Source organism: Ammospiza nelsoni, chromosome 28, assembly GCF_027579445.1.
Source record: "Ammospiza nelsoni isolate bAmmNel1 chromosome 28, bAmmNel1.pri, whole genome shotgun sequence".
In the NCBI taxonomy this organism is placed as follows: Eukaryota; Metazoa; Chordata; class Aves; order Passeriformes; family Passerellidae; genus Ammospiza; species Ammospiza nelsoni.
The window spans coordinates 692,544-715,439 of record NC_080660.1 but is presented as its reverse complement, the minus strand read 5'-3'; the positions used below and the strand labels follow the sequence as shown (position 1 = coordinate 715,439).

General features: G+C 50.7%; 5 protein-coding genes and 1 pseudogene across 5 annotated transcripts; 3 read left to right on the top strand and 3 right to left on the bottom strand.

Moving 5' to 3' along the window:
- Positions 1-1,049: 1,049 nt before the first annotated feature.
- LOC132085054 (feather beta keratin-like) lies at positions 1,050-1,373 on the top strand. Its single transcript, XM_059490408.1, has one exon. The coding sequence runs from the start codon at positions 1,068-1,070 to the stop codon at positions 1,371-1,373; it is 306 nt and encodes a 101-aa protein (XP_059346391.1). The 5' UTR covers positions 1,050-1,067.
- A 1,787-nt stretch (positions 1,374-3,160) lies between these two features.
- LOC132085053 (feather keratin 1) lies at positions 3,161-3,484 on the bottom strand. Its single transcript, XM_059490406.1, has one exon. It carries the CDS (start codon positions 3,464-3,466, stop codon positions 3,161-3,163), a length of 306 nt encoding a protein of 101 aa, XP_059346389.1. The 5' UTR covers positions 3,467-3,484.
- Positions 3,485-6,497: 3,013 nt separating this feature from the next.
- Positions 6,498-6,821, bottom strand: LOC132085055 (feather beta keratin-like). Its single transcript, XM_059490409.1, has one exon. It carries the CDS (start codon positions 6,801-6,803, stop codon positions 6,498-6,500), a length of 306 nt encoding a protein of 101 aa, XP_059346392.1. The 5' UTR covers positions 6,804-6,821.
- A 2,818-nt stretch (positions 6,822-9,639) lies between these two features.
- LOC132084793 (feather keratin 1-like) lies at positions 9,640-11,372 on the bottom strand (annotated as a pseudogene).
- A 437-nt stretch (positions 11,373-11,809) lies between these two features.
- LOC132085056 (feather keratin 1) lies at positions 11,810-12,133 on the top strand. Its single transcript, XM_059490410.1, has one exon. The coding sequence runs from the start codon at positions 11,828-11,830 to the stop codon at positions 12,131-12,133; it is 306 nt and encodes a 101-aa protein (XP_059346393.1). The 5' UTR covers positions 11,810-11,827.
- Positions 12,134-17,154: 5,021 nt separating this feature from the next.
- LOC132085031 (feather beta keratin-like) lies at positions 17,155-17,511 on the top strand. Its single transcript, XM_059490377.1, has one exon. It carries the CDS (start codon positions 17,155-17,157, stop codon positions 17,509-17,511), a length of 357 nt encoding a protein of 118 aa, XP_059346360.1.
- Positions 17,512-22,896: the final 5,385 nt, after the last annotated feature.

Genomic DNA, 22,896 nt, shown 5'->3' with positions numbered 1-22,896 from the left:
AAGGTGGTGACACAATAAACTATAAATCATGAGGTGGTTTCTGGAATAAAATACTGAATGTTGACTGAAAAACTAAAAAAAATTGGTGCCAAGCCGGGTTTGTGACCTAATTAGGCTCTCACCTAAAGCAGGGCTTCATTCTCGATGAGAGATTCAAACCAGACATGTGGCACAATCTGAAAACACACGGAAAAATAGCTGCAATTACATTTATGCAAAATATGCAAATGCTGTGTGAATCTGGAGCTATCTGGGATGAGTCTGGCATGGTTTTAATTTGGAAATGGCAACAAGACAGACGAGGCAGTGACTAAACCGCCAGACAGAGGAGGAAAAACACTTTGCTTTCCAAGGAGATGGCCACAAAGGCCTGAATTACCTGAATCAACAGTGCTGGCCAGGAGAGGCCTTTGATCTCTAATTAAGTCACACAAAACGAGGTTCCAGCGTGGAATGGGGATGCCAGCAGCAAGGAAACGGGGAAGGAGCGTTGCAGCCCCAAATCAAAGGTTGGTGCTGGAGGAAGGGAGTGTTTTCCATGCAGGATGAGCTTGGGAAACACATCCCATGAGCAAAGGCTGGCCCTGGGGCTGTGTGGGACAGTATAAAACCCACTCTGAGCACAGGATCCCTCATCCACCTCTCCTGCCTTCTCCTCCTCGGTGACACAGGTGAGCTGAAACGGCCTTTGGCATCTCCTTCTCCTTCTCCTTCTCCTTCTCCTTCTCCTTCTCCTTCTCCTTCTCCTTCTCCTTCTCCTTCTCCTTCTCCTTCTCCTTCTCCTTCTCCTTCTCCTTCGTGTCTTTGTCTTTGTCTTCATCCCTGGCCTCAATGCTGCAGAGATCCTGCTGAGAACTTTGTCCCCAGATCCTTCTCCCAGCCTCTGCTCACTGCGAGGAGTTGGGAGAAGCTCTTGGGCTCTTTGCAGGAAGCCATGGGGATGAGGCTCCTGATCCTATCATCCTCTCTGTTCCCTGTCTCTTCCCTCGGCCTCTGCTCCTTCTCCTGCTGAGGCTGTGCCTCACCTTCTGCCTGTGCCTTCTCCAGGTTCTCCTGCAGCCCCAGCCATGTCCTGCTACGACCTGTGCCGGCCCTGCGGCCCCACCCCGCTGGCCAACAGCTGCAACGAGCCCTGTGTGAGGCAGTGCCAGGACTCGCGGGTCATCATCGAACCGTCCCCTGTGGTGGTCACCCTGCCCGGGCCCATCCTCAGCTCCTTCCCCCAGAACACCGCCGTGGGATCCTCCACCTCTGCCGCCGTGGGCAGCATCCTCAGCGAGTCCGGGGTCCCCATCAACTCGGGGGGCTTTGGGCTCTCGGGGCTCTCCGGCCTCGGTGGCCGCTACTGCGGCCGCAGGTGCCTGCCCTGCTAGAGCCGGGCCACACATCCAGCGAGTGCCTTGCCAGGCCAAGTGTCCCCTGGAGCTGCTGGCCAGCCTTTCCAGAGGCCTCGGGCCCCTCCTGACAAGGAGGGAGGCAAACGTGCCCACCTGAGGCTTCTGCTTGTCCTGCTTTCTCCTGCGCCTCCCCGGGCCCTGCCGTGCCCTGCTCTGCTGGCCCAGGGGCTCAGCCCCAGCCCAGCCCAGCCCTGGGCTCCTGCTGCTCCCGCTGGCCCCGTGCCCAGGACAGGCAGACGTGTGTCCCACTGCTGGTCATGCCTGCCTGCCCATGCCTGCTTTGGTTCTGTCTTCACACACTCAATAAAGTTCACTCTGCATTGGAATTGGAGTCTCCTGGAGTTCCTGCCCTGCTGGGATGTGCAGCTCAAGCTGCTCCATGGGTGGGGGGGTGATGGCCTGGGGGTGTTTGGGTGGTTAAAGGCCAGGGTTGGACCTTTCTCACACCTGGGCAAGGTGAGAACCTCCAAGGCAATCGCTGGAAGTGCCATAGGGCAGTGGAGGGTGTGTGGCCTTGTGTGAGTGTGCACAGGGTGACCAAGAGTGCCCTAGGGGACATCTGAGCCTGGCCGAGGTTGGGGATGTGCTGAGGTGGGTGTGTGACGAGGACATGGGACAGGGATGGGCACACAGGGACCATGATTCCTCCTCTGAGGGAGGGCAGCAATGATGGTGACAAGGTCTGGACCTGTACCCAGGCCTAGAAGGGAGCAGTGGATCCATCTTATCCCCCACCCAAATTGTCCTGTGGTCGGGAGCAGTAATTGCTGTGGACTCATTCCGTGTGTCACCATGTCCTGAAGGAGCAGGTGTCTGGAGCAGACCTGCAGAACTCTGCTGTGTTGACTGGCCACTTGGTCTTGGAGCTTTTTTTCAGCCTTGAGGACTCTGGGATTCCTCCACAAGAGTGACGCATGCTCAGTCCATTTCCACTGTGCAAACACCTGGCACAGGACTCACATTTCTCTTTGCAAACCTGCCCTGGGAGCCACGTGTCACCTCAGAACCTTGGGTTGTCCCAGTGCTCCATGGTTTGGATGCAGGCAAGGAAAACAACCACTCATAGTTGGAAATGCATAATAAAGGCTTTGGGAATGTGCCTGTAAATCCTCACAGAAGTCTCTTCTGGAAGGTCAATGTTTTGCTTCATCCACTGAAACCCAGTGTCCCACGTCCCTCCTGAGTCAAATGTCCACTGAGGCACAATGACAAGGCCACACTGTCTCCAATCCCACCCCTCAGAGCATCACATTGCCCACGGAGCAGCTTTAGCTGGTGATCCCAAAATGGAAGGAACACCATTTTGCCTCATCAGCTGGAACCCAAAGTCCAAAACCCTTCCTGGATCAAATGTCCCCTGGAGCACCTCCTGTGCACAACAACAAGGCCATACTGCCTTCAATCCCACCCATACACCCCAGGGCATCACAGCGCCCACATGGAGGAGCTTTAGCTGGGGATCTCAAAATGGAAGGAACTCCAGAAGACTCCAGTTCCAATGCAGAGTGAACTTTATTGAGTGTGAAGACAGAACCAAAGCAGGGGTGGGCAGGGCCCGGGCCAGGCTGACCCAGCAGCAGGGCCTGGCCGACTGTGGGACACACACGTCTGCCTGGCCTGGGCACAGAGGAAAGCAGGACAAGCAGAAGCCTCAGCTGGCCACCCTCCTTGTCAGGAGGGGCCCGAGGCCTCTGGAAAGGCTGGCCAGCAGCTCCAGGGGACACTTGGCCTGGCGAGGCACTCGCTGGACGCGCGGCCCGGCTCTAGCAGGGCAGGCACCTGCGGCCGCAGTAGCGGCCACCGAGGCCGGAGAGCCCCGAGAGCCCAAAGCCCCCCGAGTTGATGGGCACTCCCTCCTCACTCAGGATGCTGCCCACGGCGGCGGAGGTGGAGGATCCCACGGCGGTGTTCTGGGGGAAGGAGCTGAGGATGGGCCCGGGCAGGGTGACCACCACGGGCGAGGGCTGGATCACCACGCGGGAGTCCTGGCACTGCCTCACACAGGGCTCGTTGCAGCTGTTGGCCAGCGGGGTGGGGCCGCAGGGCCGGCACAGGTCGTAGCAGGACATGGCTGGGGCTGCAGGAGAACCTGGAGAAGGCAGGGAAAAAACCCGTGGGGTGTGAGGAACACAGGGAGATGGTGCTCGCAGGAGGAAACACAGCCTGGGCAGAAGGGAGAGCCTGGAGAGGGAGCAAGGGAGGAACCCAACAGCCCTGAGCCCAGAGAGTTCCCTGCAAAGAAATCCCAACATCTCTCACCTCTCCCCAGCAAAAAATGACCACAAAAACCTGGTGAGAGCAGAATCAAGGAGAAAGACTCTCAGAGAGCACTATGGAGAGGCAAAGATTCCATTGAGGATTGAGAAGAGAAGAGAAGAGAAGAGAAGAGAAGAGAAGAGAAGAGAAGAGAAGAGAATGAGAATAGTGAGACAAAGGCCCTCACAGCTCACCTGTGTCACCGAGGAGGAGAAGGCAGGAGAAGTGGATGAGGGATCCTCACTTGCTCTGCCTTTTATACTGTCCCACACAGCCCCAGGCCCGACGCGCCTCTGCACAGGGAACGTGTTTACCAACAAGCTCATATTTTATGCAAAGCATCCCCAATTAAGTAAACTGAAGGTTGTTTACGCTCCCTTCGAGGCTGCCTTTTCATTTCCCTGTGCAGGACATGCCCATTCAGCCAAACTGGCTCCTTTCAAGTGCCAGCATTAGAGGACAAAATGTTTTTAGGGTATTTTTCAGCCAGAACCAGGCTGATGTTTCAGCCAGCTGGGTGGAGTGGTGCTGTATTTCCAGGTGATGTCAGCATCTTCCCCTCCTGAGGCAGCTCTGAGCCTTTGGAGTGATAAATGAAGTTTTTTTTATTATAAACCCAGGATTAAAGGGCTGGCTGTGGTGGGGACTGGCCGTAGACGTTGCTCCCTGTGACTCCAAGGCTTTTCAAGCCTTCTTAGACATCATTTATTCATCAGAGAGACTGCATGGGTTGGTTTTGAACTTTCTTTGGGATCTCACGTTGCCTTTGGAAGAAATTATCTCGTTTCTCCTGCCTTTCACCTCTTTCAGCATTGCCTGGAGGTCTCCAATCAGCAGAACAGGACAGTTCCAGAAGGAAGGACGCTGCTTTCCCAACAAATATTATTTCCTAACAAATATTAGTCAGGGTCATTATCTTGCAGAAAACACTCCTTAATGAGAACATCTGACTTCAAAACTCTTCCTTCTCCCATTCCTCAGGGCCATCCCTCCACTCCTTTTTCCCCCCTGCCTCTGACCAGATCAGGTCCCAAATACTCAGGAATGTTTCCAAGCAGGACACAGGGAGCAGCTGAGGGCTGGCAGTGCCCACAAACCCAGCCTGGGCAGCACAAGTGGCCAGGATGTCCCCAGAGATGGGGAAAGGAAGGATTCCATGCTCTGAGCTGCATTTCCTGGGGCAAGGGCAGAGCTGGTATGCCCAGGAGTGGTGACAGCCCTGCCCAGGCACCACCATGACACCCCTCAGGGCAAATGGGGCAAAACTTCTGTCCCAGTGAGGCTGGGGCTCCATCAGTGACAGAAAAATCTGAAATCCCAGAGGTCCAAGCCAGATTCATCAACCAGGAGGTTGAAGGGAGCTCTCAGGTTGATAGAAGTTGTTTCTCCAAACAAACACATTCAGGAGAAACCCCGAGGTGTGACAGGGCAGATCTAACAGAGAGATTTCCTTCAAAACTCTCACACACCACGTTTCCATCCCGCCATTTCCACTTAAATGCCTTCCAGAGGCAAAACACTGAGCGCAACAAAGGCATTTCCAGCCCTCTGTCCTTCTCCCTCACCCATCCTTCCTCACTGAGGGTCTCCATGAAGCCCTGGGTGTCCCCACCAACCCAAATCTCTCAGGGGTGTCCTGGGGGTGTTGTCTCCCTTCCCTGGTTCCATTTTGACCCTGTTGCTCCAATGTCCCTTCCTGGCTCGGGCAAGGACAGGAGGACATTTCCACAGCAGATAAAGAGACAGAGGAACTTGGCAGGATGGATTTATTTCAGACACTGATGCCCCAAATAGGGGTTTGACTGTCACCAGGTGGCTGCAGGGCCTGGCACACCCCATTCCCTGGGGAGAAACACTCCACAGAATGCAGGAAAAGAAAACTGGGCATCACGTTGACTTTGGCAGTTGGAAAAATGTCCCTTCAACACATTTGGAACTCCCTCTGCATCCAGGACTTGGGAGAAAGACTGGAGGAGGGAAGGTAAAGGTCCAGGGGTAGGCGGTAAAACACAATCATGGCCTTGGGCAGGTGGGTGAAACTGGAACAGGAACATCAGGTCAGCGGCTTGACTCATGAGCTGGAAGTTGTCCAACCTCAGCCTGGCTCAAATGTCCCCTGGGGCAACTCCTGGTCACCCTGTGCACACTCACACAAGGCCACACACCCTCAGAGGAGGAATCATGGTCCCTGTGTGCCCATCCCTGTCCCATGTCCTCGTCACACACCCACCTCAGCACATCCCCAACCTCGGCCAGGCTCAGATGTCCCCTAGGGCACTCTTGGTCACCCTGTGCACACTCACACAAGGCCACACACCCTCCACTGCCCTATGGCACTTCCAGCGATTGCCTTGGAGGTTCTCACCTTGCCCAGGTGTGAGAAAGGTCCAACCCTGGCCTTTAACCACCCAAACACCCTGACGGCATCGCCCCCCACCCATGGAGCAGCTTGAGCTGCACATCCCAGCAGGGCAGGAACTCCAGGAGACTCCAATTCCAATGCAGAGTGAACTTTATTGAGTGTGTGAAGACAGAACCAAAGCAGGCATGGGCAGGCAGACGTGACCAGCAGTGGGACACACGTCTGCCTGTCCTGGGCACGGGGCCAGCGGGAGCAGCAGGAGCCCAGGGCTGGGCTGGGCTGGGGCTGAGCCCCTGGGCCAGCAGAGCAGGGCACGGCAGGGCCCGGGGAGGCGCAGGAGAAAGCAGGACAAGCAGAAGCCTCAGGTGGGCACGTTTGCCTCCCTCTTTGTCAGGAGGGGCCCGAGGCCTCTGGAAAGGCTGGCCAGCAGCTCCAGGGGACACTTGGCCTGGCAAGGCACTCGCTGGATGTGCGGCCCGGCTCTAGCAGGGCAGGCACCTGCGGCCGCAGTAGCGGCCACCGAGGCCGGAGAGCCCCGAGAGCCCAAAGCCCCCCGAGTTGATGGGGACCCCGGACTCGCTGAGGATGCTGCCCACGGCGGCAGAGGTGGAGGATCCCACGGCGGTGTTCTGGGGGAAGGAGCTGAGGATGGGCCCGGGCAGGGTGACCACCACAGGGGACGGCTCGATGATGACCCGCGAGTCCTGGCACTGCCTCACACAGGGCTCGTTGCAGCTGTTGGCCAGCGGGGTGGGGCCGCAGGGCCGGCACAGGTCATAGCAGGACATGGCTGGGGCTGCAGGAGAACCTGGAGAAGGCACAGGCAGAAGGTGAGGCACAGCCTCAGCAGGAGAAGGAGCAGAGGCCGAGGGAAGTGACCGGGAACAGAGAGGATGATAGGATCAGGAGCCTCATCCCCATGGCTTCCTGCAAAGAGCCCAAGAGCTTCTCCCAACTCCTCGCAGTGAGCAGAGGCTGGGAGAAGGATCTGGGGGCAAAGTTCTCAGCAGGAGCTGCATAGCAGCCAGTGATGAAGGCAAAGACAAAAAGAAGGAGAAGAGGGAGGCAAAGGCCCTCGCAGCTCACCTGTGTCACCGAGGAGGAGAAGACAGGTGAAGTGGATGAAGGATCCTCACTTGCTCTGCCTTTTATACTGTCCCACACAGCCCAGGGCCCACGGGCACCCTCAGCACATGGAACGTGTTTCCCAAGCTCATCCTGCATGCAAAACATCCTCATTAGAGAAATGGGGACACTGCAATGCTGCTTTTTCATTTCCCTGTGCAGAACATGCCCAGTCAGCCTCCCAGGCTCCTTTCAAGTGCCAGGATTAGAGGCCAAAATGTGTCTGGGGGCAGTGCCACGTCAGCAGGGCCAGGGACTGTCTTATTTCACCAGGGCACTCCAGGCCCTTTGCCCTCCAGGGCCTCACTTTAGGACTCCCAGAATGGTCAGGGCATTTTTTCTGGCACCCCTAAAATAACAAACCACACTTTAAAATATGTTTTCTGTGACAGGAGTCACCTCATCTACTGGGTAACCAAATACTCAAGTCCAGCTGAGCTGGGTGTAAACTTCCCTACCACCCTGGACACTCTGAAGAATCAGGGATTTAACATCCAGACAAATCCATGTGCTCTCTGCCCTTTCATGCCTTCGTGGAGAGCCCCCAGCATCCTCGAGACAACAGGAGGATGTTTGAAAAGCAGAAAATCCTCTCCAACACACCTTAACTCTGCTCCCACCAGCTCCACCCAGCACCAAGTGTCTTTGTTGGCCCTTTTCCACTGCTCCTTCTCCATCCCCAAATTTCCACAACCCTTCTGGGAGCCTACACCCAAACTCGACAGCAGGCAGTGGAAAGAGCCTGCAGAGCTCTCCAAGGAGACATCAAAACACATCAGAAGGACTCATGGTCTGGGAATGTCAGGAGGAAAACACTGGAGGCAAGCAGACAGCAAGATCATGGGCTCCTCTTCCATCCTGTCACCACACTCAGACATGCAGGGTCCACCTGGCCTGGCCTCGTCCCGTGGTCAGCACTGAGGGGCTGCCCTTGATGGTCTTTGAGACCTCCATTCCCTGCCCTCCATGCCTGGAATGGTCTCTGGTCCCCCCATTCTCTGTCCTCCATGCCTGGAATGATCTGTGACTCCTCCATTCCCTGGAATGGTCTCTGGACCCTCCATTCCCCGCCCTCTGCCCCTGAATCGTCTCTGGACTCTCCATCCCTGGAATGGTCTCTGGTCCCTCCATTCCCTGCCCTCCATCCCTGGAATGGTCTCTGACACCTCCATCCCTGGAATGTTCTCTCACCCCTCCGTTCTTCTGCTCCAGGTGGAGTGAAGGTCACTTCTTGTGTTTGAACAACACCCTCAGGCACAGGGTGGGATTTTGGGGTGTCTGTGCAGGGCCAGGAGTTGGATTTGATGATTTCTGGGTCCCTTCCAATCTGGATATTCCACGATTCTGTGATTCCCTGAATGACAGGGAGAAGAAGATGTGGGAGGAAGCAGGAGCACCTTGTCCTCTTCTGCATCACTATCCACACAACTCAACACTCCAACAATGTTGTCCCATGTTCCTGTGACGTCCTGAGCTGTGTCTACAGCCCTGAGCCCTCCAGGAGGGACAGGAGGGCACAGGGGATGCTGTGGTGGTGGCAGAAGTGAAGGGTCACAACTCCTTGGGATTCTGTTGGTTGAAGGACATTACCCTTGAGATGGTTACAACACCAAGCAACACTCCATTTTTGGAAGGCTTCAAACCAGGTTTTATTCTAGCATGAATGGTTTTTAGACATTCTTACAAAACTCATAAGTTTACTCATTGGTCAGGAAAGACAAGCAAAGTGTTTATTGGAACAGGCAGTTGCAGGTTTCTCTTATTTCTCCATGTTTCTTTCTCGGTTTCTGCGTCAATGACCTTGGTAGGAAATTCTTTCAGGGTTGAACACAGATCCTCCTCTCAAACTTCTCTCTGGCTCAAAGTAGTCTCTGTAAAATCTCTCCCACAGGACACGAGCCATGGAAACGTTTTCTACTGAGTGCTGGAAAACATGGACCAGGGAGGTTATTATGGGGCATCCATCCTTGGATGGATTGAAAAACCATTGGCATCTAAAGCAACTCCCTCAAGACTGTCCCACCTGAGCAAGGGTTGGGCCACGTAACCTCTGGAAGTGCAGTCCAACCCCAAAAACTGATTTTGTGACCTCCCACATTGAGCAGCTTTAGCTGGGGATCCCAAAACGAAAGGAACTCCAGGAGACTCCATTTCTAATGCAGAGTGAACTTTATTGAGTGTGAAGACAGAACCAAAGCAGGCATGGGCAGGCAGGCATGACCAGCAGTGGGACACATGTCTGCCTGTCCTGGGCACGGGGCCAGCGGGAGCAGCAGAAGCCCAGGGCTGGGCTGGGCTGGGGCTGAGCCCCTGGGCCAGCAGAGCAGGGCATGGCAGGGCCCGGGGAGGCGCAGGAGAAAGCAGGACAAGCAGAAGCCTCAGGTGGGCACGTTTGCCTCCCTCCTTGTCAGGAGGGGCCCGAGGCCTCTGGAAAGGCTGGCCAGCAGCTCCAGGGGACACTTGGCCTGGCAAGGCACTCGCTGGATGTGTGGCCCGGCTCTAGCAGGGCAGGCACCTGCGGCCGCAGTAGCGGCCACCGAGGCCGGAGAGCCCCGAGAGCCCAAAGCCCCCCGAGTTGATGGGGACCCCGGACTCGCTGAGGATGCTGCCCACGGCGGCGGAGGTGGAGGATCCCACGGCGGTGTTCTGGGGGAAGGAGCTGAGGATGGGCCCGGGCAGGGTGACCACCACGGGCGAGGGCTGGATCACCACGCGGGAGTCCTGGCACTGCCTCACACAGGGCTCGTTGCAGCTGTTGGCCAGCGGGGTGGGGCCGCAGGGCCGGCACAGGTCGTAGCAGGACATGGCTGGGGCTGCAGGAGAACCTGGAGAAGGCAGGAAAAGCACCCATGGGGTGTGAGGAACACAGGGAGATGGTGCTCGCAGGAGAAAGAGCAGAGTCTGGGCAGAAGGGAGAGCCTGGAGAGGGAGATAGAAAGGACAAGGAATTGCAGTCCCCAAGAGGACCCTAAAAACACAGACAAGTCCTTCTCCCACCTCCCCCGCATGTAGCGCAGAGAGTGGAGATGATCACCAACTGTCCCAACAAAACAAAACTGAGGCAAAGTCCCCGTGGGAGCCAGAAGAGACAGAGAAAAAGAAATGGAAAGAGAGGAAAGCACTCACCTGTGTCACCGAGGAGGAGAAGGCAGGAGAAGTGGATGAGGGATCCTGCACTTGCTCTGCCTTTTATACTGTCCCACACAGCCCCAGGCACAGGGACAGTCTTTGCACAGGGAATGTGTTTACCAAGCTCATCTCGCATGCAAAACATCCCAATTACAAAAATTAGTGTTTTTATTTTTGCCCTGCAACGCTGCCTTTTCATTTCCCTGTGCAGGACGTGCCCAGTCGGCCTCCCAGGCTCCTTTCAAGTGCCAGGATTAGAGGCCAAAATATTTCCAGGGAAAATGATTTGTCAGCAGGGATGGGAGATGCAGCCAGGGCTGAGAAGAGTCCCACTGACCATCTGGTGCCCTCCAGGGCAGGACTTTCAAGTGCCAAGGCAGCACCATGTCCTCTGCTGGACATTGGCACCACGGGGCTTGTCCCTCACATGAAGGGATTACAGGGATTGGAAAAGCTCTCCCAGAACATCGAATCCTACCTGAGATCCATCCCCACTTTGTCACAGAGCCCAAAGCACAGAATGCCATGTTTCCCCTTGGACACCTCCAGGGATGGTGAGTCCAAACCCCCCCTGGGCCACCCCTGCCAAGGCCAGATCAGCGATGGACAGAGATGAGGGACAGAGCTGACCCTCGCAGGGCAATGGCCAGGGTGAAGCCTCAGGGCCCTGAGGAGCCTGGCCCCATCATCAGGAAACACTTTAAAGTCCTGCCCTGGAGGGCAAAGGGCTGAAATTATTTGGGATGTTGGACACTCCTCAGCACCGGCTGCATCACCTGGCCCTGCTGACGTGGCACTGCCCCCAGACACATTTTGGCCTCTAATCCTGGCACTTGAAAGGAGCCTGGGAGGCTGACTGGGCATGTCCTGCACAGGGAAATGAAAAAGCAGCATTGCAGTGTCCCCATTTCTCTAATGAGGATGTTTTGCATGCAGGATGAGCTTGGGAAACACGTTCCATGTGCTGAGGGTGCCCGTGGGCCCTGGGCTGTGTGGGACAGTATAAAAGGCAGAGCAAGTGAGGATCCCTCATCCACTTCACCTGTCTTCTCCTCCTCGGCGACACAAGTGAGCTGCGAGGGCCTTTGCCTCACTATTCTCATTCTCTTCTCTTCTCTTCTCTTCTCTTCTCTTCTCTTCTCTTCTCTTCTCTTCTCTTCTCTTCTCTTCTCTTCTCTTCTCTTCTCTTCTCTTCTCTTCTCTTCTCTTCTCTTCTCTTCTCTTCTCTTCTCTTCTCTCTCTTCTTTCTCTTCTCTCTTCTGCCTTGGCCCTCAATGGAATCTTTGCCTCTCCATAGTGCTCTCTGAGAGTCTTTCTCCTTGATCCTGCTCTCACCAGGTTTTTGTGGTCGTATTTTGCTGGGGAAAGGTGAGAGATGTTGGGATTTCTTTGCAGGGAACTCTCTGGGCTCAGGGCTGTTGGGTTCCTCCCTTGCTCCCTCTCCAGGCTGTCCCTTCTGCCCAGGCTGTGTTTCCTCCTGCGAGCACCATCTCCCTGTGTTCCTCACTCCCCACGGGTTTTTTCCCTGCCTTCTCCAGGTTCTCCTGCAGCCCCAGCCATGTCCTGCTACGACCTGTGCCGGCCCTGCGGCCCCACCCCGCTGGCCAACAGCTGCAACGAGCCCTGTGTGAGGCAGTGCCAGGACTCCCGCGTGGTGATCCAGCCCTCGCCCGTGGTGGTCACCCTGCCCGGGCCCATCCTCAGCTCCTTCCCCCAGAACACCGCCGTGGGATCCTCCACCTCCGCCGCCGTGGGCAGCATCCTGAGTGAGGAGGGAGTGCCCATCAACTCGGGGGGCTTTGGGCTCTCGGGGCTCTCCGGCCTCGGTGGCCGCTACTGCGGCCGCAGGTGCCTGCCCTGCTAGAGCCGGGCCGCGCGTCCAGCGAGTGCCTCGCCAGGCCAAGTGTCCCCTGGAGCTGCTGGCCAGCCTTTCCAGAGGCTTTGGTCCTCTCCAGCCCTCCTGCCAAGAAGGGAAGGAGGGAGGTGCTGTCTGGTCTCGTGGCCAGCCTGTTTCTGCCTTGAAAATCCTGCTTATGAATGAGTTTCCTTGTCTCTTATTTTGCATTTCATGGCGGTTTGATGCTGTGATTGCCAGCAGTCAGTGGAGGGTTTTTTTTAGGAATTAAGGAGAGGTGGAGTCTTGCTTTCTGTCTCTCAGTTGGAATGGTTTCTTTTCCCTTCATAAATATATATTTTCCCTTTGTTTTCGCTGAATGCTACTTGTCTATCATTAAACTGATGTTGCATCTGATTTTGAGTTTCATTGTGGTTTTTCTCTCCTTTTTACCTCCCCTTGGGGCAGAATTATGTGCAAATCCATGCAAGGATTTCACAGAGGAAAATGTGCATCCAAAAGTCACCACAACTTATCTGATAAAAATAACTTCATTGGTTTTTACACTCTTGAAAAGTACTAAACAGGTTCTCAAATCTATTTCTCTTTCTAGGATATTTTCCCCCAATTTTTTCATCTCACCTCTGTGGATATTTAAAAGCGTAACTGTGGTGTTTAAGCTTGAGAGATTTTAGATCTTGTTCCCTATTTGGGAGCTTTGAAACTCTTGAGAATCTGAATGAATATTAATATGGCAGAAGCAACACTTGCCATTGTGGCAACCAAAATAATCCAAGAAAAATAAAGCCATGAAATAAAATCTATTTGAAAATTAAAACATCCTGGAGCTGAGATATAAATATTTGAGGAGCTCGGGGGAAGGCTCCTGACATTCAAGTGTGGAGCCAGTCCAGATCCCCACAGCACAGGCAAAAGAGGTGGGGTTTTATATTCAAAAGTTTTGTGCTTTGTTTAAAGTTTAATAAAAATTATTTACTTGCAAACTTACAAATTTAGGAGGAGAAGAGATCAGCAAAAAGATGGAATAGAATCCTAAAATATCCTCAGTGGAAGAAACCATCAAGGGTCATCCAATCTATCTCCTGGTCCTTCACTCTAAACAAAATCCCAAAACCCTAACATCCCAAATGCTCCTGGATCAGCCCTGGGGCCATGCCCGGTCCCTGGGGAGCCTGGGCAGCACCCAGCACCCTTGGGGGGAAGAATTTTCCAGAAAAATCCAGCCCAAACCTCCCTGGCACTGCTCCAGCCATTCCCTGGTCATGGGAAGCAGAGGAATTCCGCTGGGGCCCCTTTCTGCCTGCGGCTTGAGGCAGAAATGCCAAAAAACGAAAGCTAGGAATGAAAATGTCCCAGACTGAGTGGAGCCTGGGCTGGAAAAGAGGTTTCCATGGGCAAATTTTCCAAACAATTAATCAGAGGGACTGGTGGGATGAGTTGTTCCCTGGGATCCGCGAGGAACCCAAGGGCGGCAGCGTTCCGCGCAGCAGAACTGTTGCAGTTGTATTTATGATCAGACTGATTTTTCTAGTTTTTTTTAATATAAAAATGACCTTGTGGTCAGCTTAAGTGACACCCCAGATACAGCACTTGCTGATAAAAATGTTACACATAAGGTTTCTGTGCTATCACAATTTTATTATGGTGTGAAATTGATGCAATATCAATTAAAAAGTATTTTTCAGATCCCTTACATATGTTTCAATAAAAACAGATTTAAAAGCCAGTTTAAATCTGTTTTTATTGAAACATATGTAAGGGATTTGTATTCTGTACCTACCATCAACAGACTATGTAATCTATTTAATCTATGCAATCGATTTTATCTATTCAGTCTATTTTATCTATTAATCGCTCGATGCAAATGGACGCAGAGCACAAGGAGTGGAGAAAGTGAATTTGGGAGAGTGAATAATCTGGGAAATAAACCCCAAAATTTCCCCTTCCTGACCTAAAGGGAAAAAAAGGGAAAAAGTCGCCTTCCAGAACCTTCCTCAGCCCAGTACAGCAGGGGGGTTGTGCAGGACATTGAAGTTTTTATTAAATGGAGTTGCTCAGTTCAATTTCAAGCTGAATTTTGTACATTTAAGGGTCTGATCCATCGCCTGCAATGACTGAAATCACCGGATAAACAATTTCTGAAGAATGTGAATGTGGTTTGGAAGCCATGTCCCCCATGGATGTTGAGGTGGAAAAACAGGTGCGATAACTCCATAGATATTTTTGACTTTATGGGGTTTTTGAAGCATCTTTTTTTTTTTTTTTTTTGCATTAAGTAGTTCCCACACATATTTTTGCAAGTGGAACCTTGTCCTGATAAAGGAATTGTCCTGCTTTTGTTTCCCAGTCTATGTTTAGGCTGGCATTGCGTGAGAAGCATCATCCACCCATTAAAAAATTCTTTCATCTTCTCAATTTATGGGTACTTTTAATTTCTGGTACTTTTAGACAGACTCTAATAATGTCAACATGAAATTACTTCAAGCACAGTCTAATAAAGACAATTTTTTTCCAGCTCCTTAGCAATTTGTTCACTTGTGGCTGCCTTGGGATTTGAGATCAAATCCAAGAGGAGCCAAAACTCTTTGTGTGCCATTCCCAGTCTGACCCACTTACAAATAATTGTCAATTAAAATGTTCACATCTCAAAAAAAAAAAACCTCTGAGGACCTTTCCAAGCTTGGAGAAGCTTCGGGGTGACCTCATTGTGGCCTTCTAGGACCTGAAGGAGCCAACAAGAAACAAGAAAGGGTCTGGAGTGACAGGACAAGGGGGAAAATGGGTAAAACTGAAAGAGGGGAAATTTAGGTTGGATTTGGGAAGGAATTCTTCCCTGTGGGTGTGGTGAGCCCCTGGCACAGGTGGTTCCATGGATTCCCCACCTCTGGAAGGGTCCCAGGACAGGTTGGACGAGGCTTGGAGGAACCTGGGATCATGGGAGGTGTCCCTGCAAACGGATTGGCACAGGATGAACTTTGAGGTCCCTTCACACCCAAACCATTCCATGATTCCATGATTCTGACTGTGTTTTTGTGAGCTGAGGGGGAACAGGAGGGGTTTGGAGGTCCCCTTTGTAAAAGAACTGATAAATCAGGATTAAATGTCCCCTTGTTCTTCCAGCTGTGCCTCAAACTGCATTACCCAGATTTAGCGCCATAAAACCATCTGAAATCGATGTGATAAAGTGGTAATTTGTCTCTGAATTCCACAATTCTGACACTTCCTTCCTTCTGTGAGATTTCTGGGCTGGATGTGCTCTTGAGGCAGGGCCTTGCCCAAACCCAGAATTGAGATTGTTCTGACGCTGGGCTGGAGGCAGAGCCTGGTGAGCATCGCTGGAGACAGGAATTTATTAGGGATTTACACTCATATCCTTAATAAAAGAACACCTTGGAATGATGAATTATGTATTATAGACATTCTTAGTATTTTTCTTTATGACTAAAGTCAAACATACGCCAGAGTCTGGATTTTGTTGTGACTGAAAGGTGGCCCTGGAATAAATTTGGTCCCTAATTCCCGAGATGAGAGAAACCTGCGGGACGGAATCTGTCTGTCAGAAGATAAGGAGGAAATAAAAACAAAGTAAATAAGCAGTGAGGAAAAGAACATTTAATCAGGTGGAACATTTGACATTCAGGACATACTTGTTGGGAATTAATTCCAGGTACAAAGGCTGTCTGTGGTCCCCAGGCCATCAGGGCTGAGGTATAAAAACCAACTCAGCCCAACTCCTTCCTACCACTTCTCTTTCCTCTTTTGTGAGCAAGGTTAGTTCAAATCCACTTCTCTTTCTCTGTTTGTTGAGTTCTTGCCTTTTCATAATCTGTTTATTTTTTCCCTCACAGTGTTCTGCTGCTTGCTGGATTCTTTTTTGGGGGGATGAGACTTTTTCTGCTTAAAAAGTTGTGGTTTGATGTAGGAATTGTGGAATTTCTGGAGTCCCAACTTGGCTACAGAGATCCTTGAATTGGTGATAGAAATTTATACAAACGTGTAATTTCAGACATGTTAAATGACATAGAAAATATTAGAACTAATAAAGATTAACGAATGGGTGGAATAACTCTGCAAGGTGTTGGAACTCTGGGATCTTTAAAGATCCTTTTAAACTCCAACTATTTATTAAAACAGAAAATCCAGGAGCTCAGTTGTATTTCAGCAGCATTTTATATCTTGGAGGGTGTCTTTTCCATCCTGGAATGTCAGCTGGGTGGCCAAGTGTGGAAATTTCATTCCAGAGTACAAAGACATCTCCTGGAATATTGGGGAGTGGGATCAGGGATTGTGGGGTGGAAGGGAAAGAAGGGGAAAAAACAGAGCAAAGCTGAGCACCCCTCAGAAATCGGGGAATTTTGGTTTTATTGCTGTGGTGCAGATAGAACCCATGGAATTCCTGCTTTTTCTCACATCCATGGACGAGTTGCCTGGGAAAAATTCCAAAGACCTCTTCTTCAAGGCTGCTTAATGACACTGAAATTTGTCATTGAAATTTGTACCTCTTTGTAGGCAAAGTTGGAGCCTTGAAACGAATCCTCCCTTTCATTTTTCCAGCTGCCCGTGGACCTCTCTCCACAGGTACATTTGTGGTTGGGTTTCACTCCTAATTGCAGCTCCCCCAATGCTCTGGGTGCGCAGATCTGGGTCTCTCCAGACATGCAATCAAAATCCTACAATTAAATTAATGACACAGGTTTGTTTCTTTTGTTCTGCTGCCAGTTCTTGCCAGGATCACTGACAGCCCAGAGGACATTTCAGCCTCTGTCTCTATTTAAGAGTTTGGTTTCCTCCTCAGCTCCTGGCTCAGTTCCTAAAAGGCTCCTTGGAAAGTCGCTGTCCCGATAACTGAACTAAAATGAGTAAATGAGCTGAGCTGAGGAAATGCAGGTGTGACATGGATCCTTTGAAAGTTTCTGTCCTGATAGCTGGACTAAAACGAGTAAATGAATTTAGTTGAGGAAATGCAGGTATGACACAGCTCCTGCCTTGCCCTCAGGTGTTCTCCTCTATTCCAGACCTCATCCCCAGCCATGTCCTGCTACGAGCGATGTCCCCCCACGTCCTGCGGCCCCACGCCGCTGGCCAACAGCTGCAATGAGCCCTGTGTCCGGCAGTGCCAGGACTCCACCGTGGTCATCCAGCCCTCGCCCGTGGTGGTCACCCTGCCCGGGCCCATCCTCAGCTCCTTCCCCCAGAACACCACCGTGGGATCCTCGGCGTCTGCGGCCGTTGGGAGCGCTCTGAGCGCTGAGGGCGTCCCCATCAACTCCGGGGGCAGCTTCTTGGGTTTTGGGGGTTTTGGCTCAGTTGCTGGGCTGGGCAGTGGCTACAGCCGGCCCTACCGGCGCTACAACGCCTCCCGCAGCAGCTTCTATGGGCCCTGCTAAGGAGGGAGGAGAAGACCAGGAATGCTGAACCCCGACCTGTCCCTGGAGCAGGACTGAGCTCACGGTGTCCAAAGTGGGGTCAGATCCCCACAGCTCCACCTGAACAGAGTCCATCAGACCCTGGAATGAGGCCACTGCTCCTGTTGTACTCCTGGGTGTTTCTGGTCCTCTCTGTAGCTCTGTTGCTCGGTGTATTTGCTACTACCTGGTGTAAAGTTTTAAATTTAGGTTGGAGGCGGGACGTGGTTCTCAGGGTGGGCTGGAAGAAGAGCTCTGCCTTGGGAACATGTCCCCCTAAGCTGAGCCTTTCCCCCCACACCAACCCCTGGTGCTTTGCAGGGCTTTAATGCTCTTGTTGGGATTAATAAAATGATGCTTTTATCATAATCTCCTGAGTCTCCTGATGGTTTTTTTCCTCCCCTCCTGTTCTTATTTGAAACTTATTCAGTTTCATCTTTTTAGGTGAAATTTATCACTGAGTAGATCAGCAATAGTCTGGGGGAGTTGGGAAGATTGGGAATGTGCAGAATCTTCAGCTCAGAGTGTGGAGAACTCCGAGCACCTCCAGGATCTGATTTAGATTTACAACAGCCACCAAAGGCACTAAACCAGTCCATTATGGGGGGGAAAAAGGGGAAGAAATTCTCTTGTTGGGAAGGTTTGGGGCATTCCAATAAACCAGTTATACAAATAATGTCTGCAGCAGGTTGAGCTGTCCCCAGGAGTTAAACTGCTCATGGTTTATGTCCCAGCCTGGCATGAGATGAAAAACCTCACTCAAAGAGCTTCTTTCATCTCTGGGACCCGGCATTCATTTCAACCCTTTGTTCCATCACACCCAGGGCTCTGGAGCCAACACAACACAACAAATTTCAATTCACGCAGTAATTTGTCAAGTCTTTGGTGCCTCACCTGTCCCGGGAGCTCCAAAGGAGTTAATTGAGTGTGGGGAGTGCCAAACTCCAACGAGCCAGGGTTGGTGTGTCCTGGTTCTCCATCCAAGGGCTCCAAACCTCTTGGATGAACTCCGGGGATTAATTAGGGAGCTGGAATCCCTGCCAGGCTGTTAATGAGGCCGTTCCCAAAATGGGATCTCCCCTCCAAGAGCAGAAGTTTCTGTGCCTGGAGGGGAGGATGAGGAGGAAGAAGCATTCCTGGGCTATCTCAGTTTTACCCATAAAAAGGAAGCGAATTTTCCTTGGAAAAGATCCCTACTACAAGGAATGGATTTTGTAACATATCGAAAAAGATTCTGGGCTGTTGGGTTGCGGAGAGTTTGTGGAGAGGGAGGAGAAAGACTCTCCTTTTTCTCCTTTTCTCCTTTTGTAGAAAAACCTTTTTGTAGAACAGACTCCAAAAGAGAAGAGAATCTTCATGTGGAGAAAATTGGAGGAGTTAAAGGATTTAAAGGAGATGAAGATTCATCTTAGTTTTATTTTTTTAAATATACATGCTTGAAAATTTTAATAAAATAATGAAAGTTTTTGAAGGTGTTTACCTTGAATTAGGTGAAGTTCTTTGAGTTTTCCTGACTCACCAATTTCAACTGAAGTTTTTACCCAGGGGATGCAGGCGCCCAGATCCCCCACAACCTCGGGGAGCCAAAACTTTGCATATTTGAGCCATTAGTGAGAAATGGCAACTTTGAAGTCCTTTATTCCTCTGAAGTCCAAGCCCAGTCTTTGTACAAAGCCTCCTCATTTGGAGTTAATTCCTATCTTTTGCTGAGTTTTCCCCATCCCAAATTTTGCATCCTTTCCATGCAGGAATTTCCAGCAGGGACAAATCGAGCTGTGATAAATGGGATGAAGAGATGGGTGCAGCTTCTCCTGACAGCACACAGCCTCTAACCCCCAAAATTTGAATTAATCTCCAACATCCAACTTCGTGTTTAATTTGTTGTGAAAATTGCTGCACATCCTGGGATTTCGGGCAGGAATGGGGGTGGCTCAGGCATGGAAATGATATTAAAATTCATGTTTGGGTAGAGAAATGCAGGATTGTGGGTGTTTGGGTTGGCTGTGGCTTGGAGAGGGACCTTGGCAAGGGCACAAGGGCAGGGAGTGACAGGACAAGAGGGGTGGGTCTGGAATGACAGAGAGGGGGCTTAGATGGAAAAAACCCACTTTGTGCATGGGGTTTATCACAATTAATACTGTCAAATCCTGGCTCCCAGAGGATGGATCAGAACCCCAAATTCACCAGCCTGGGTGGCACCAAACCTTGTTCTGTGAGGAAGGTGGAGCTGGAACCCAGGGCAGCACTAATTACACTCATCCAATTTGAAATGTAATTAAAATCTGCATTTGAAAGCTTGCGAAAAACAGGTCTGAAAAACAAACAAAACCCTCCCGTTTTGGGTGTGTTGTTTTGCAGAGGTTCTGGTGAATAAATAATTTCTCCCCTCGAGTGTGAATTAATTTCTGGAGCTCTTTTCTGCTGTTCCCAGCAGAATTCCAGCTGGGAATTCCACACTACCCCAGCTCCCTGCAGGAATTCTCTGCAGATCCATCCAGGAGTGAGTGACATTAATTTTTGGACAAAACCAGAAATCATAACAGAAATTGTGTGAGTTTATTAGCCCAGAGTAAGATGCCAAAGCAAACCCCAAACCTGAGTGATTTTAAAGTTGTTTCGTGACAGAATCTGAATAAAATTAACAAGGAAATGAGCTCCAGTTGGGTGTGAAAATGGAGGATTTCACATCTCCCTGTGCCTTCAGGGGGGTTCTTTGAGGAGAGGTGAGGTCGCAGACTCTGTCTACCCCAAAAACCATCTCAGATCACACATCCACAGCTTCTTCTGCCTGGGTTGGGCAGCACATTCCAGCCAGGAACAGGGGGTGGTTGCAAAACCTCCGAATTCCAGGCAGATGTGGCCAGAGGGGCTGAATTAAACACCTTAAACCACAGGAACACCTTGGATTTCAAACAATTCCCAATCCAGGGCAATCTGGATGAGCTGGAGAGGTGGGACTGGGCCAAGCCAAAGGGCAAAGTCCCAAATCCACGTTGGGGCAGCCCCAAGAATCCAGGGAGGGGATTCTGCACCTCTGCTCCACTCTGGGGAGGTTCCACCTGGAATTCTGTCCGGCTTTGGAATCATGTCCAGTTCTGGAATAGTGTCCAGTTCTGGAATCGTGTCCAATTCTGGAATTATGTTCAGTTCTGGAATGGTGTCCACAGTTCTAGAACTGTGTCCAGCTCTGGAATTTTGTCCAATTCTGGAATCATGTCCAGTTCCAGAACTGTGTCCAACTCTGGAATAATGTCCAGTTCTAGAACTGTGTCCAGTTCTGGAATCGTGTCCAGCTCTAGAATAGTGTCCAGCTCTAGAATCGTGTCCAGTTCTGGAACTGACCTGGGTTATGGTGGGAACCTCAAATGGTTCCATGAAGTCCTCACCATCTCGGTCCAGAATTACTGGGAGAAAAGCAAAACTCAGCACAGGAGGAAACTCAGGAGCTGCAAGAATTTTACAAGAGGCTCCAAGTCTTTGAGGAACTAATTCTTCATAATGAGCTAATTAATTACAATTCAAAATGAATTGCAGATGCTGCACTTGCCAGGGAAATTCCCTCTGCTTCTCCGTGGATTTTGGGGTCACCTCTGTGCCCGGAGACTTTACCCAGGGATGACTGTGAGTAACCTCCCAGTTCCATTTTGATTAAAGATCTCTTTTTTCAGACGTTCAGTCACTCACAGGTGTCTCAAGAGGATGTTCTCACATTATGCAAAAAGTCTTAATTATAATCTGAATATTTAGGTCTGGCCTTGATGACAAAAATCTGTGAACTCTTAATTTGCTCACTTTAATTCATTTCAAAATCAGGCCATTAAGTCGTTCTGAGAGTACAATAAAATAAAGGCTTTAGTTGGAACAATATTTATTGTAATTGCTTACAAGGATGTCTCCAAAGAAATTTGAAATGTTGCCAGATCTGTTTTTAAATTCACAGCTGGATTTGAAACGTGCTTTATGTTTTCCAAGCAAAGTTTGGATGAAGGAGGAATAAAAAGAATGAAGAAAATTTTTTAGAAGATGAAAAGAAACTGTGGATGACATTATGCAAGTTAATTCCTCAACTAACTTCTAGAAATATTAAGAATAATAGGAAATATTTTTAAATAGCTGCTAATTCATTAAAATATTGAGAAATAGTGAGGAAAGCTCAGGTAAAAACAGACAAGGAATTTTTTTGAGAATCCTCCTGAAATATGAGATGGCTTGAGCCGAACCTTGAACTTTTCCTTTTTGATTTAAAATAAAGCAGCTGTAATTCCTGCAGATAGAAACAATGGCATCAATTTCACAGCCCAATTGCTGCCCTGCACCCCCAAATCTTTGTAACATCTTACTAAATAAAATACAAGAATTCAGATCTAGGTCAGGGATCTGAAATGTGCCCAGGATGGGACATTTGCATGGTGGCACTCCAATAAAGCTGCTGATAAACTTTGAAGTCCTCAGGAAGCTCTGCCCAAGCCAAACGAGTTTCTGTTCCCAGGGGATCCCCACAGAGACAGCCCTAATTTAAATGTGATTTGCATGTCTCAGGAGTGGATGTGCCAGCAGAGAACCTCGGGGTTAATCCCTGCATCCAGGACTGCTCGTGGATTTGGGGTTGGAAAAGAGCTCCGGGATTACCAATCCCAACCTGTGATTGATCCCTTGATGTCCCCTCATTCCTGGGACACCTCCAGGGATGGGGACTCCAAACCTCCCTGGGCAGCCTCTTCCATGAAAAAATTCCTTCTTCCATGGAAAAATTCCTTCTTCCATTCCCGGAGAGCCTCTCCACACCCAGAGGTGTCCAAGGAGTGAGCAGACCTTGGGCTGGTGACCAGGTTGGCGTTGGGAACACCTCGGACTCAATGGTCCTGGAGGTCTCTAACCTCATGGATCCTGTGGAAAACAGCTGGAAACACTCATGGCTTGCCTTCCAAAACCTGCAATTCTCCATGAATTCCCCCAGGATTTACCTTGCAGAGGAGGGTGCTGCATTATGCAAATGAGGCCTAATCTCCTTTAATGACACCAAGCAGATCCCAAAGGGGTTTGAAGGCTGAATAAATCCCGCTGAATTAATCCCTGCAGTGTTCCCAGAAACGAACCCAGCCTGGAATATTTTAAGATGAAAGCACCCTGTGGTCAGATAGACAAACCACAAGATAAGGAAGCGAAGTAGTAAAAAACACAAATACTGAGGCAAAAAACCCTGTAATCAGTCGTGGCCCATAAATCACTTCTTGCACAAAGAGTGGCCCAAGTTGTTGGGCAACTCAAAACTCGGTATAAAAACCTGAGCAACTCCTGGCTCTCCCAGCCACTTCTCTGCCCTCCTTTGCCTTTGTGAGTAAGGTGAGTTTGAACCTTTTATTCTCT

Coding starts and splice junctions, on each gene's coding strand:
- LOC132085054 (XM_059490408.1), top strand. CDS start 1,068: ATGTCCTGCTACGACCTGTGCCGGCCCTGCGGCCCCACCCCGCTGGCC.
- LOC132085053 (XM_059490406.1), bottom strand. CDS start 3,466: ATGTCCTGCTACGACCTGTGCCGGCCCTGCGGCCCCACCCCGCTGGCC.
- LOC132085055 (XM_059490409.1), bottom strand. CDS start 6,803: ATGTCCTGCTATGACCTGTGCCGGCCCTGCGGCCCCACCCCGCTGGCC.
- LOC132085056 (XM_059490410.1), top strand. CDS start 11,828: ATGTCCTGCTACGACCTGTGCCGGCCCTGCGGCCCCACCCCGCTGGCC.
- LOC132085031 (XM_059490377.1), top strand. CDS start 17,155: ATGTCCTGCTACGAGCGATGTCCCCCCACGTCCTGCGGCCCCACGCCG.